Source organism: Anopheles stephensi, chromosome 2 (assembly GCF_013141755.1).
Source record: "Anopheles stephensi strain Indian chromosome 2, UCI_ANSTEP_V1.0, whole genome shotgun sequence".
Taxonomy (NCBI): domain Eukaryota; kingdom Metazoa; phylum Arthropoda; class Insecta; order Diptera; family Culicidae; genus Anopheles; species Anopheles stephensi.
In genome coordinates this window covers 66,963,610-66,977,161 of record NC_050202.1, presented here as the reverse complement: position 1 = coordinate 66,977,161, position 13,552 = coordinate 66,963,610, and the positions used below count along the sequence as shown (strand labels likewise).

At 44.1% G+C, this 13,552-nt stretch overlaps 1 protein-coding gene across 9 annotated transcripts in view; it reads left to right on the top strand.

Moving 5' to 3' along the window:
- The first annotated feature begins 1,032 nt into the window (after positions 1–1,032).
- LOC118504356 overlaps positions 1,033–13,552 on the top strand; it is a 148,113-nt gene continuing 135,593 nt past the window's right edge. For 7 of the 9 annotated variants that reach the window (XM_036038747.1, XM_036038745.1, XM_036038748.1 and 4 more), the window contains exon 1: positions 1,033–2,010. In XM_036038747.1, coding sequence (XP_035894640.1) covers positions 2,009–2,010 — 2 coding nt within the window. In that variant the 5' untranslated portion in view covers positions 1,033–2,008. The remainder of the gene's footprint in view (positions 2,011–13,552) is intronic. The other 2 variants (XM_036038743.1, XM_036038742.1) reach the window with 2 other exon arrangements.

The window sequence follows — 13,552 nt, the reverse complement described above, 5'->3', positions numbered from 1 at the left end:
CCCGAGCGGCAACAGTTCGGCTCGGCTCGGAATAGCAACAGCCAGACGACCAGGAACCCGAACGCATTGACCACCGTTCAACAGGCGAAATGGCGCGAACGTGTATCGTTTTGCTCGTAAGCTTTAGGGTGGGTTAGGGTGGTGGTTGAGTTGATTGGACCTTCACCAAACGGAGTACGTCACTCACTGCCGGGCTCCACAAGCATTCGTGTCCGTCGTCTGACGGAAACGATGCCGAAGAACACGTGCACAGGGAGCATCTTTAGATGGTATCCGAATCTCTCTCACTGCCTTTCTCTTGCTCTCATCTTTTACCGAGAAAATGTTCCGGATAGAAAAAGGGAGAGAGAATTTTCCCACTTGCTTGGAAATGGTTCACCGTTTTTCCCGGGAGACTTTGCGAGGGAGGATGAAAATCCCGAAGCGTGCTTGCAGACGATACTCTCCGAAGCTTCACGTCGAGCTCTTTCGCTCTCTTTCACTCAGTGGCAACCAGTTGCGTCCGTGTTCATTTCCATCGTCTGCTGCCCGGTACGCGCGTGTTCATCCCGATGTGCAACACGTGAGCACCTGTGGCGGAAATGAGCGCACGGCCACCACACGACAACAGGTGCTCTCCATTAGTAGCACGCTTGGCACACGGAAAGTACCGAGGTGACCCCTTCCTTTTACACCCTGTTGCGCTACGTTGTATCCGTGTGCGGTGCGTGCCTTGATGCGCGTGTATTTGTGCAGCCATTGCGCAATGCGTGCGTTCCCGGGCAGACCGTTCCGAGGTATCTCCTGTTGCGCTTCGGCCGAAGAACCCACTCGTGAACTCTCCGCTCCGGTTATATACCTTCCGTGCGAATTTCCGTGCGCACCACGGCCTTGGCGGTGAGCCGGGGGGGGCGTGAGATTTTTCCCGCACGATCTTCCTGCCCGGTCGAGCTGCCCGGGGATGGGCACGCCGTGATGGGGCGTGTAGGATGTGGCGAGGCAGGATATAAAAGTGAAATATGAGGCTCGCTCGAGCTCAGTCGCGTACGAAGGACTGCCCTCGGTGGATCGGCCACGGCCCTGGAGAAAGAAAAATTCCACCCCACCCTAGGTTTGGCGGGCTATCATCGGTACGGCAAACACTGTGTGAGCGCGAGAGCGAGGCAGTGCAAAGTGGCTACGATGGGCTGTTAGCACACATTACACAGCATCCCTTCGACGGGTGTAGCAGTAGTTTGGTGCAAGTCCTCAACGCTACTTAAATCTCAGCTCCATTAAACGGGCCTGTGTCGTGATACAGAAAGCGTGCAGTGTAATGTTGGTAACCATTGCAGACTAGAAATATGAAAAGACAGGCTAGAGATGTGAAGAAATCGTTTTTCCTACAGCAGGTTCGTTAAGCGGAGTGTGCGTATTCTGACTTGCAAAAGTGATGTGCAGCGAGTGCAATTCGTAGGTGCAGTTGAGTGACTGACTATATCGAAACAAGAAAAAAAACCCTAACCAATCCAACTGCCGATGAGGAAGGAAGGAAGAAACTATAATTAATATTCTTATCAGGTGCTTTACGACCACGATAACAGTAAAACGATCATTCAAGGTTTGACCTTCGTTAGGCGAGTGTGTGCATTAGTAGACGGGCGTGTGTATGAGGCAAGGTGACTATGATGATTTAAATGCCTTGTGCAATAAATTCCACCTGTGTGTCTGTGTGCATGTTGGTGTGCAACTCCGGAGCGCAACTAGTGGTCAATCGTTTCGTATACTCCTCAATCAGTGTGTTTAATCCGCGTGAATAATTGTTACCATTACCTTACTCCAAAACTCCAAGGGTGGTTATGAACATAATTTGTATGCTGTGTGCCAAACAGAAACGCCACAAACTGGATGTATCAAGCTAACGCGTAGTGAAGAGATAGGTTAAGATAGTTAATTAGAGAGAACGGAGCAGTTTACAATCTTCGACCGTACGGTGCTAAACGAACCAGCTTCACACGGGCAAGGAACACATCCAACACGATTCGCCAACATGTATGTAAACTCGAGTCTTTAATTTGCATTTGTGTAAAACGTGTATCATCATCTGTCCTGGATGTGGGTTCCCATATCCAGGGTACTATTTCCGGTCATTGATATTATTCTCTCTTAATCACTACTATATTTCCATCCTAAACTCCGAAACTTTCCGCTACTTTCCGAATAATAGCGTCACTGCTCTTTTTCTCAGCATAATTTACACACATACCTTATCGGATCTAGTACATGCCTACACTCTTTCGTAGAGTTCCGAAAAAGTGTACCAAACACCCTAATCTAATTGATGTGGGAAGGAGATAAAACAGAGAAAATAATTCGTATTTAATTTAGGCTTTGTGGTTGAGTCACACAGTACATCTGCTGTTGACAGCTACTTTAGCTAAGGTTAAAATAATGGCCCGGGGAAAATGAGTCCCAATGCTGTAACATTGGTACTCCAAGTTGTTTTCTTTTCGCTCGCTAACCATGGGTCATGTCAAGACTTTTCGGTTAACTCTCCAAATGTGACTGTGAGCCTCGAAAACCCAACCGCACATCAAAGTATTTGTAGCTTGGGCGGTTGATGCCTGAAACACACACTTGTGAGTCGACTGGACGATGGGTTCGATCACTAACCGGAGGGTAATTGCGGTTAGAAAGTCGTCCATAATACCATACCTTTTCTCGTCCCGATCATTTCGATTCAGTGACAGAAATAAATGTCCTTCTCGGCTTGAGCGAATGGCCTTGGACATGGTGTAGTTGTTTCCTTTTTTTGTTGGTGGGTGTGTGCAATTTTGAGGCCTGGACATTGCCTGGGTGCAGCATTCAAGGTTACATGTGTACAAAGAAATTTTCATTGCTAGAAACATTAGTTCAACGGCAAATGAAGAATTAAAAACAAATACATAGAACCTTAATTAATAATTTTCCGAACGGCTCTAAATTGCAAACTACTTTCGAACGGTAATTAAAACCTCGAATTGCTTCAAAGAAACGGGTCGGATTATTTCGTATTTCGAGCCATTTTCCTAGCAACTAGAGCTGCACACAACAGTCCATTCGGTTCCAGTTCCAAATGGTCAGGCCCGTATGCTGATGGGAGGTTTAAATTTCATAGAATGGAAGCTTGATTGAGTTGTACGCGTTTGATGTTTGATATACGACCCCTCCATTTTAGTGGTAAGCTTACGCAAGCTAGCGATTCGGTTTCGTGTGATGTTCGGAATGGAAAAATAGTTTCAAAACTGTTGTCCTATCGGTGGCTATTTTCCTACGCTGGACAATGGTTCTGAAACCCGAAACGCTGCGAAAGTTACCATTGAATACCGTGCGCTACAGCGTCAGAAGCCCTCAACCGAACAAAGCGCCACACTACTTTACTGTCATTTTAGCACCATCGAAACCGGGTTCCAAAAGTTGTATGCAACCACACGCGGACATCGAACGGAACAGACAGATTGTTGTGAAGTTTTTACTGCTGACAAAAAAATCCCAAACACAACTTGGCGAATGACCTAATTAAGACTGACAGGGCTGCTTATAGTGCTGGTTCAGGTGTTTTTGCATGATGTTTGTGATTGGCGCGACCCTTCATGGCAGATAGCGAGTTGCAGGCAGCTTAAATCTTTTATGCATTTTTACCACCTGTTTTAAAAGCTGTGGATAGGAAAGCCTTTTGCCTGGCTATGCGTGAAAAAGGGTTCTCCGGTAGCGCCACTTTATGACCGCACAAAGTTGAGAAATTACATCATAAAACATTGAGTCAATGTACGTGCCTGCGCGCGTCTCTCTAGCTCTAGCGACCGTTTGCCATTTGTGTGCCGCACAACCCACCGAATTCTACAGCTTTCATTCCGATTTTTTTAAGCCCAACACTTCATAAGAACTTTGAGAAAGTTGAAAAACAAGCCACCGTCTTCGAACCGTTCTCCACTCGCCGTTTGTTAGGAAAGAGTCCTTCGACAGTGCAGAAGCCGAAGCCAGGCATCTTGGCGAACGAAAGTTCCGCTCGTAATCCGGTAATCTCGGAAATCGCACAAAACGATCGCAACAAAGAACAGTTGGCCCGATTGGCCGAGGAATGGTTTCACTTGGCGCGATTCTTGTGCAAAGGCAGAAAACATGGGCAGCCTTTTATCCGTTGTTTGACCCAAGCTTTCCAGTGTTTGGATTGAAGCGACGGCACAAAATTCCTCCAGCAAAGCGAAAACGCCCATTCAGTGGCAAACGAGCGCGTCGAAGTCTGGCAAGGATAAGATTAGATGAAACGAATCCATCGCGGGAAATGTTCGCGGCAATGGCATCGAGATAGACAGATGATTTTCGAGTGAAATGAGCTCAGCTACCGTAATGCATGGATAGACAGTGCGAAAAAGAGAGTGGCAATGATGGAAAATGATAACGTGCAATCAGATTCAGATGCGGAGAAATGGAAATCCGCCCAAGTAGCCAACGAAAGGTGAAAAGCTCAAAAGACAAACTTTCCCGTTGCTACAAACCGGATGGACGTTGTGGGAAAAGATGTAAGAAATAAGCTGCTACGTTAACTTTTTTTTTTTGCTCTCCCATTATCACAAACCATATCTCTTTACGCAGAGATGGTTAAGCTACGGGCGGTCCGTGTGGTGCGGTGGTCGCGGCCCCATTTCCATTGCTGATGATTAATGTTAATTGTGAAAAGTGCCTCGAGATGGCGGCGGGGCTTTCTAGCAAAATCAACCGACGCCGATGGCCGAAACCGGTCACGTGTTTTAGGATGAAGGCGTCTTAATCCCGTGCCCGTTCTCTGTGCCGTTTTAATCCCTAATGAATTCGCGCGTCAGCTTTTCGTGGCGTGCCACGCCTGTCAAGGTGTACCAGCGGGCTACGGCTGTAAAGATTCTGATGGACTTGTTTCCCAGGAGAGAGAAAGAGAAGCATAAGGAGACGCGTAGAGAAGCAGAGTTTACGAGCTACACTGCCTGAAGCTTTAAGGGTTGTTGAAGATGGTAAAATAATACACTGTATCAACGTACCTTGTAGCACGCGGAGTATAATATGGTTATAAAATTTACATCTTAAGCGCGGGAGACAAACACGTACGCAATGATAAGAATGAGTCTTTGGCGTATTATTTGGGTGCCATCTAGGATAATAATGTGTTTTGCGATGTGTAGTAATCACATAACAATTATGAAACCATATTCAATCACCCTTCTCTGCAACAATTAGTGATTTCACAATAATGAACTCCAGTTGATTATATCAAGCTGACAAATTTCAAAATAAATAAATAGAAGTCATATATTAGGCCGATGCAAAGATAATTTGGATCGTCTGATTTAGATCGGCAAACTTTGAATAGACATTAAATAAAATGATTGCCATCTGCAAAACTTTGCTTATAATGCAATGAATAGTACTTTCGTTTGAAGCAACAGATTGTTGCTGACGGGAAGCAAATGTCAGACCGTGAACCCTGAAGAAAGCCCTTCCAAAGCGAAAAGTTATGCCAGCTAATTCAAAAGTGCTGTTCTTGTTCAACTGGAAAAGCTGTTGCGTCCCTTATTTTACCGTAAATAAGCTTTCCTCTCCGAATGTGGCATCAGTAGCCCGAAACTAGGATGAATAAATTTGAATGCTACAAATTCAATCACTATCATCGAATCGATGTCGGAAAACCTGGTGGACGAAGGATGGTTCATTTCCACCGGAAAGACTCCATTTGCCTTTTACTTCTTCGCCCAGCCAGCGAAGACCCGTCTACGGACAGGAAACTTAAATTCATCCACTTTCGATTCGAGATGGAGACGCCTGGTATGTTCGCTAGGAGCGCTCGTGCTTGGAAAGAATAATTTGGCACAATTTTCGTTCGCCTGCGGGATGTCAGCAGATTCGGGCTTGCAGAAGGCATGAAGAAATCGGTCGGACGTGACGGACAGAAGACCTCCGGCAGGCCTGGAAGCCTGGAAGGTGGTGGTCATAAAATATGCAAATTGAATTAATATGTTTTATGAATGCTGTTTTGATTTAGCTGACGATGTCTGGGCTTGTGTTTCGTGCCTGGTGCGAGGGCATGCGGGCGGTTTGCCTGAACACGCACCGACACACATTTGCTAGGTGCCTTCCAGTTTTTATTGCCATGCCGGATGCGTCTAGTCTCCGGTTTCCTCGCAGGAAATGGAGTGTGTTCCGTGGAAGCGAATGTGAGAAACCGTCTTTTTAGGGGTGGGAAACGACGTGAGCATAACGCTTCATGTCAGGTCGGCTGTCGGGGCCCTTTATTCGTACACAGACGATGTGGATGATTGGAAATGCTTTTAAAAGGACTTTTTTATGGGAAAACAATGCTCGAAAAATGGCTGTCAGCCTGGGAAGCAGGCACCGAAACGATGATGTTTTCGTGCATTAACTTAAGCCTTGTGACACTTTGCGGAGCTTTCCTCATACGCAACGAATAGATCAGCTCTTTTGACCTTTATCGATTGCTGTTTATGCCAGCAGTGGCAGTATTCAATCGGATTCATAAAATAAGGCAGCCAAACTTTAAGCCGCTCATGCTCATGATGTTTTATGGTAATGTTTCGATAATGATTGAGAAATGGGCGTTGGCGTTGAAAATGCGCGTTAGTATGAGAATGGAAATTATTACCATCCATGCACATTAATTTCAGTACATACTGCCAGAGCAAGTGCTTAAAGAAAGATCATCTTAAGAACAGGACAATAGCGGCCACCGTGGACAGAACGGTAATTTACGAGCTCGCTTATGCCCGGAGCAGTACCGCCGTTCTGGAAAGATAAACCGTGTTGACAGCGTTGTGTCAAGAAAACGGATTCTTCATTATGCAAAGTCAAGCCTGTGTGCTGAAGGCAGCTGGTATGGATCATGCATTTATTTGTGCTCTGCAAACGAATCGCTTTCAGATAGATTATGGAAATTTGGTAGAGCATAACTTGCTGCTGCTCACTGTGATGCCAAGCTGCTGAAGTGTGCCAATTGTTTGGCAATTTAAAGGAGATGGGAGAGACAATGGAATGGCCTTTATGGAAATATCATCACTGTTCTGCTTGAATCGTGCCCAGTAAATGTTCAGTGGAACATGAATTGATTGATTTTCATACATAAGCTTTAGGTAGAATTTTGTAGAACAGTTTTCATACGCTAAAGAATATTTGAAATATGTTGCCGTTAAAATGTAATGATTTTGTTTTGTTAACTGACATCCCTTTATGTTAAGCTTCAACACGATGAGTCCAACCAATGATGTGTGGAATAAAGAATCCTCTTGTGCTTATACATACTCTCAACACCGCAGAGTAGCTTTAGGTCGGTTCAGCTTTTCATGGAAAACACGAAGATGTAGCATTAATTCGTATGTTACTTACTTTGCTATTTGAACTATCAGAATATTATTTGAGGTGCAGTTAAATCAACATTCAGGCGCACATAGCAAACATTATCAATATCCGCTTCAGTTGATATCCCAAGAAATATGAACTGCATTACGCTATGTCTGCGGGTTAACGCGGTCAATCCACTTCGTCAGAGGCAGTGGAAACTTCGTCAGAGGCAGCTTTCCACGAAAGTGAAGACTATGACGGATTTAGTCGTGAAATTAATACAGCTTCTGTTCCCAAAACATATTACGCACAGCCACCTGTGAGTGTAATACGAAAATAATAAGGCCTTATTTTGCGAGGTACGCCAATACGCTTGCAATCATTTCCGCTAAACTACTCAAAAGGGAACGCCAGTATGACAGTTCTAGAAAGAAAGCGTGCTGATAATTGTAGGCAAAAAAGCATCCAATCTTCTTTCATCCCCACTTTCCGGCACCATCTTCCGTCCCAATCATCCGACCGCGTAACGTCCGCTGTTTGACATTGCACAAAACGCGTATATCATCTCAGGAAAGCGAACGAGGGAAAGAACTTTCGTTTGATGTTCCAAAATCAGATTTCTATTCACGCCAAATGCACACCATATTTTGGGCCACCAAATACGAACTGATGGCAATGAATCAAACCCGACTGGATGGTGCTCGTGGTGTAATGGGCCGAATGCCGTGTTCGTGTGCTCAACCGTCAAATAGAAGCACAAGAAGGCGAGCAAGACGAGCGATTAGGAATGCCTTCTAGTATTTGAATGGAATTTTGTTTCCTTGCCCTCGTTACCTTCATGCTCAAACTTAAAAATAAAACAAAAATCTGCAAGCGGGAGCCAGCTCAGTAGGACGATAGAAACGGGGAGATGTGGGATTTTGTTTAAGGGCTATTCCTTGTTTTTGGTGATGAAAAATGTAATGCTCAGAAAAATGGGAATATCTTTAATGTGAAACAATTTTCCTCATTTTCGATTTGTATTCGGTTGTTTTCCATTTTTTGTCTTGGCATTCACCAAGCAGAAAAACGTTTTCTTTTTCCGCTATTGACCACAAGCAAAAAAAAACAGAAAAGCGGTCTTGATTGAGCAACGAAAACAGAAACGAAGAAAGCCTTAAAAAGTTGCTAATTTCAAGAATGAATGATGTCCAACCCTTTAAACACGAGATGGTACGCTTCAAAGCGGGGCTAAAGAACCGTGTTTTGAATTTCGAATCACCTGAGTTTTCTATGTTCCTTTACACGAGCACCTACCGTAGGGTCGGATGCAAAAGAAGCCGGGAAAACCCGTCCCGAGAGTACCCGCAGTCTACCTTTCTGCGGGATGGTGCGAAATCGAACTGGTTGGTGCCTCTTCTGTTCCGAAAGCGCACACACACAAACCGGGCTAAAAATAAATCAAAGCATCGGAGGCTGCTCTGCTTTCATCGTGCTTCCTTTCCACGGTGGGCCGAACTACTAGCTGGCTTCGATGGCCTTATCCAGGGACAACGTGTCCATGCTCGCCATGCCAGCACGATTGCCTGTCCGATGGAATGTTTGGGGAGCGGTAGCCGAAAGGGAAACTTTTCCTTCGATGTCCTTCGCACCCCACCGGACCGGAGGATGGCGTGACGGATTTTTTTTCTCTTCCGCCCCGTCCATCCCTCTCGCTATCCGTGCTTTACCCTACGTACGTTGCGATGTTTAGCTGTATTTTGTGAAACATTCCACGGGTTCAGATTTTTGTGTGGTGCTCGCCTGTTTGGCTGCTGCTGATGCTGCTGCTGCTCGCTGTCATCGATGTTGCTAAAATTAGCTACATAAATCATCATCCCACTGGAGCGGCTCTGAGCGCGTGTGTGTGCAAGGAAGCGAGAGAGAGAGAGGGATAAATAGAAGGTTAGAATGGAAAGGAAAAGGAAGCGGTCGGTATTAGAAGCATTAGGAATGTGGTTGTAGTGGAATAAGGAAAATCCGCCCATAAGTCATATAGATGTGCATTGGGGGGGTGTGTATGTGTGAGTGTGTGAGTTTGCTGGTGCGACGATATACAAACACCACATAAGCGAGGAAAGCGGTTTGAAATCGATCGGTTTTCCACGTTCGTAAATGGTGACAAAATAAAAAATGATAAATATGCTTTGCTTTACGAGCCTGTCTGCAGCGTGTTTTATAGCTTTATGAAGCTGTTCTTTTTCCTTTTCTAAACATAGAGGTTATGTTTACAATCATCGTTCTAAGCTGTGCAGCACGAAAAAGTAATCACCAGATTCAAGCGCAATGTGTGAAAAGGGAGTAGAGTGGTTTTTAATTACAGAGTATAAAAACTAGCCTTGGCTGACAATGTTTTGGGCAGTATCATACATTTTAGGCACTTGGAACTCATATAACTCTCTTTTAAATATGGAAATAGCAACATTGAAAGGAGTTTTGCGTCCTCTGAGGATTTGCTGAAGTATGAAGCGCATGAATTCTCATCTGCGCACATTAAACATTCGTGTTAATCACATCATGCATACATCATGTGACTATCAAGCCCGTTTAGCTCTTGTAGAATAATCGAAAAGTCCACAGAAGAGTGTGTAGAGTGAAAGTTAAACAATTTTTCAGAATTGATAATGTTGATCACGTCATGAACGAAATGCCAGACTTTCTAGTTTTATAATTGAAAATTTATAAACCATATATGATCTATATGAGTATGTATTATATAAATATATCCATGATAGTGACGTTATTCCCATCATTAGAAGCTTTATCTACTCTACCTAATCTTCGACTTCTCCAAGTAAAATCGATGTTCAATCTCGTTAAGCCCTTATTAAATATCACATACCCGAAAGAAGAGTTTAAAGAGTCAGAAATATTCTATTCTAAGTAATGAAGCATTTGAGAGCTTGCTTGAATATGTTGTAGGAATTCAGAAACGGTTCTAAACAAACTATCTTCTGAAACCTTACCAGTACCACACACCTTCACAAGCACTGCAAACGCTTTAGCCATCTGAAGTGTTCGAAATAATGCAATTCATCCATCAATTTCGCATCCAGGAAATCGAAGCTCCGATACATCCTGCCAAAACTTTCCGCCTTCAATCAACCATTAGCAAAAGTTTTCGTAAAACGTATCATGCAATCTATACCAGCACCACCAAAAGAACCGGAAACCCACGTTCATCATGGTCTATTGAAGCGCGAAAAATAGTACACGAACTCAAGCCGCCGGAAAACTCATAATTGCAGGCCTCGCACCATCCGGCGTTACCATCGTTACGGTCCCCAGGTTCATTATGCATCTTTTGCCAAGATTCAAACGCCGCACGCCAACGTAGGCAACAGGTTCTGGCCGAGCCGTGCAGTGTAGTGTGCGGATCTCGGAACGGTACGATGAGATACCGCTGGGTGGATGAAAAACTTCCTACACGGTGCAACCGACGTTTAAAGTGCTCGTAAACGCAACCAAGCGTAAGCGTAGGACGGTGTAGTTGTGTGTGTGGAGGTGGAATGCTTCACGCGCGATTCACGTGGGCACGGTTGATTATGGATTGCGGTACGAGTTGAGGTTTGTATCACGCTTTTTGAGTTTCGTCTGAGCTGGCTGACGCTGCGTCCTGCCGCTTTGTGGTGTAGCGTTACAGAGGCTATGTGCTCCAGTTTAGGGTAAAGTCATACTGCATCACGAATTAGGTTGAGTTCTCGGACAGCGAGCAGCTTCCTGTGCTTTGCGTGGATTTTCTATTAAAATAAAAGGGTTGTTATGGTCTGTTTAAAGATATGGTTATGGAACAAGAGTTTTAAATATAGGGAAAAAATACACAAAGGATTAAAATAGACCTAATGGATGTGAAATACTATAGAGATCCTTGATGTTTTTTTTTTTTTTGGGAGATAAAATCGTTATCGAGCGCCTCGTGATAGCAGTTTTCAATATTCCAACCTTAAAATGGACACATAGAAACGAAGCGCGTTAAAGGTTTTGAAGAGGCAAACGAAAAGAAAAGAAAGACAGCCGTAAAAAATCTCGAAGATGTGGTGAGCCCTAGAAGCTCATAAATCGCTTTCGTTCACTAATGGGGAAGAGATTTAATTTCTTTCGGTCTACCTTCCCTCTCGATTGGTCATCCGCCTAGAAAAAGCACCATAAATTGATGAAAGATTTTCACCGGCTTTTCCATCGATGGGTTAGATGCCATAGAAAAGAAGAAGAAAACCACGGACACAAACGAACCGTTCTGGCGCACTACATTCTATGGAGGATGTGTACCGGAGCAACCGCTTTGCCAATCGTCCAGTTTGGCACTGATGGAGGTCGGGATATTTGATATTTGCTCCGAGAATACCTTTTAGCGTTTATTGGGCAAGTTCAGGTTACCTATTTACTAGCAAGACACAGGCTAGGGAAAGGTAGAGCCAGCCATTTCAAAATATTTCGACTAGGATTGATGTGCCGGTGTTACGATTTTCAGCAACCCTAAAGGGCGCTTTGCTGTAGCGGTATATATTTTTATGTATTTTATGTTGCTGCTGTGGGCAGGTAAACAGGCGCAAGCCCAAAGCATAAATCATGGCCGATGGTTTTTGTGGGTCGTTTTCATTGGTTTTCAAGATTAATGAGAAATGAATTGAGTGAAAGCAGGAAAAAAAGGAACTAGGTCGAAAGTGGAAGAATGCTTTCAATTAATTAGCAAACAGCAAAAATCTGCTTTACATACAAGAAAGTGGTCTTTTGTTACACCTAAAAGCCCTTTTGAAGCTACTTCAAAATTTGAGGATAAATAAACACTTAACGAAAATTGTTCGAATAAAACTTGAACAATAATAATTTGTGCCATAAAACAATTTGGTATCTCTTTTCTTTTTCATTCTTCCTCTTCAACAAGTTTCAATTGAAGGAATATACATTTTTATCGAATATAAATTTGACACCTGCTTGGCACAATTTGAGCCCAAGCCATTTGTATTCATCTTCTTGCTCACCGTTGCCAAGTACGCTGAACGATGCTAATGATAAACTCAACAAAACTGAAAATGATCATCATGATGACAACACAGGTTCTTCTCGCACAGTGTTTCAGTTCGAAGAAAATTGCTTCACCTCAACAAATCCGAGACTCGGTCTCACCCTCCCTCCAAAAACGCGTCCATTATCGAGCGTTGGATTAATTGGAAAAGTTTTTAAATTCATTCGTCTACGCTTGTGCCAAGATTGCCGCTTTTTGTTGATGTAATTTTAAATATTCCATTATGCATGGAAGGCAGAATAAAAAGTTAACAAATCCTCAATTAGGCTGTTGCGAAAATATTACAATCATAGCATGCGTACACATACTTACGACCGACATGCTGACAGGACGTGTGTGTATGCTTGCGTTCGTATGTGCTCTGTTTAGATTGTCCTCGTTCCGTGTTGCTTGCCTACGTGCAGCACCCATGTTCTTACGGACTCCAAACATACCGCGGATACAAAGTTTTGCTTCATCTTGCCAGGTTTTTGGGAGCCATCCCGGAGGTAGCTGCTACAACATGGCCAAAGAATGTAAAATGTTCAACAAAAAGTGACATTTTTCTTGGCCACGTTTCATCTCCTCCCTCGCAGTGAAACCCTTTTTTCCCCGGCGACGTGTACGTACGTAATCCGAGCGGTTGAACTTTTGTGTCTTTGGTCCTTAAAACCTTCGCCTCACCAGACCTCAACGCCCGTACCGTACCCCATCGCATCTTGTGAATAAGTTTTTGGCTTAGATGAGGGATGGATGGATGTAAAAATAAGATATTTGCTACGAATTCGAAGAACTTGTGTTTTCAAATTAAATTCCTTGCGCCGAAAAAATGCGCCATACACCGTGAGCATCCACAAAGGTGCGTAGCCAGCGCAGCTCGTGGACGATGGCCGGTGTCGGTAATGGTAATGGAAACGCGTCCCATTTTGCACAAGATGAGCACCAACGGGAGGGACACTTTACTAGCCAAACCGTACCTGATATGAAAAGCGAGCTGGTAAACTGTTTTGCTTTTATCTCACACTCTCGCAAGAAATGGTGTCGAAGCGTAAAACTGACCCGAAATGGAGAGATCACAATATAAAATAAAATATCAACTTGAACCTCGTCCTCCGTTCAGCGTGCCAAAAATATTCAAAACTAAGCGGCCCTTCTTCCCCAACAGTATGATGGGTCCGTCTGCAATTGCCTTGGTTACCTTCGAATATC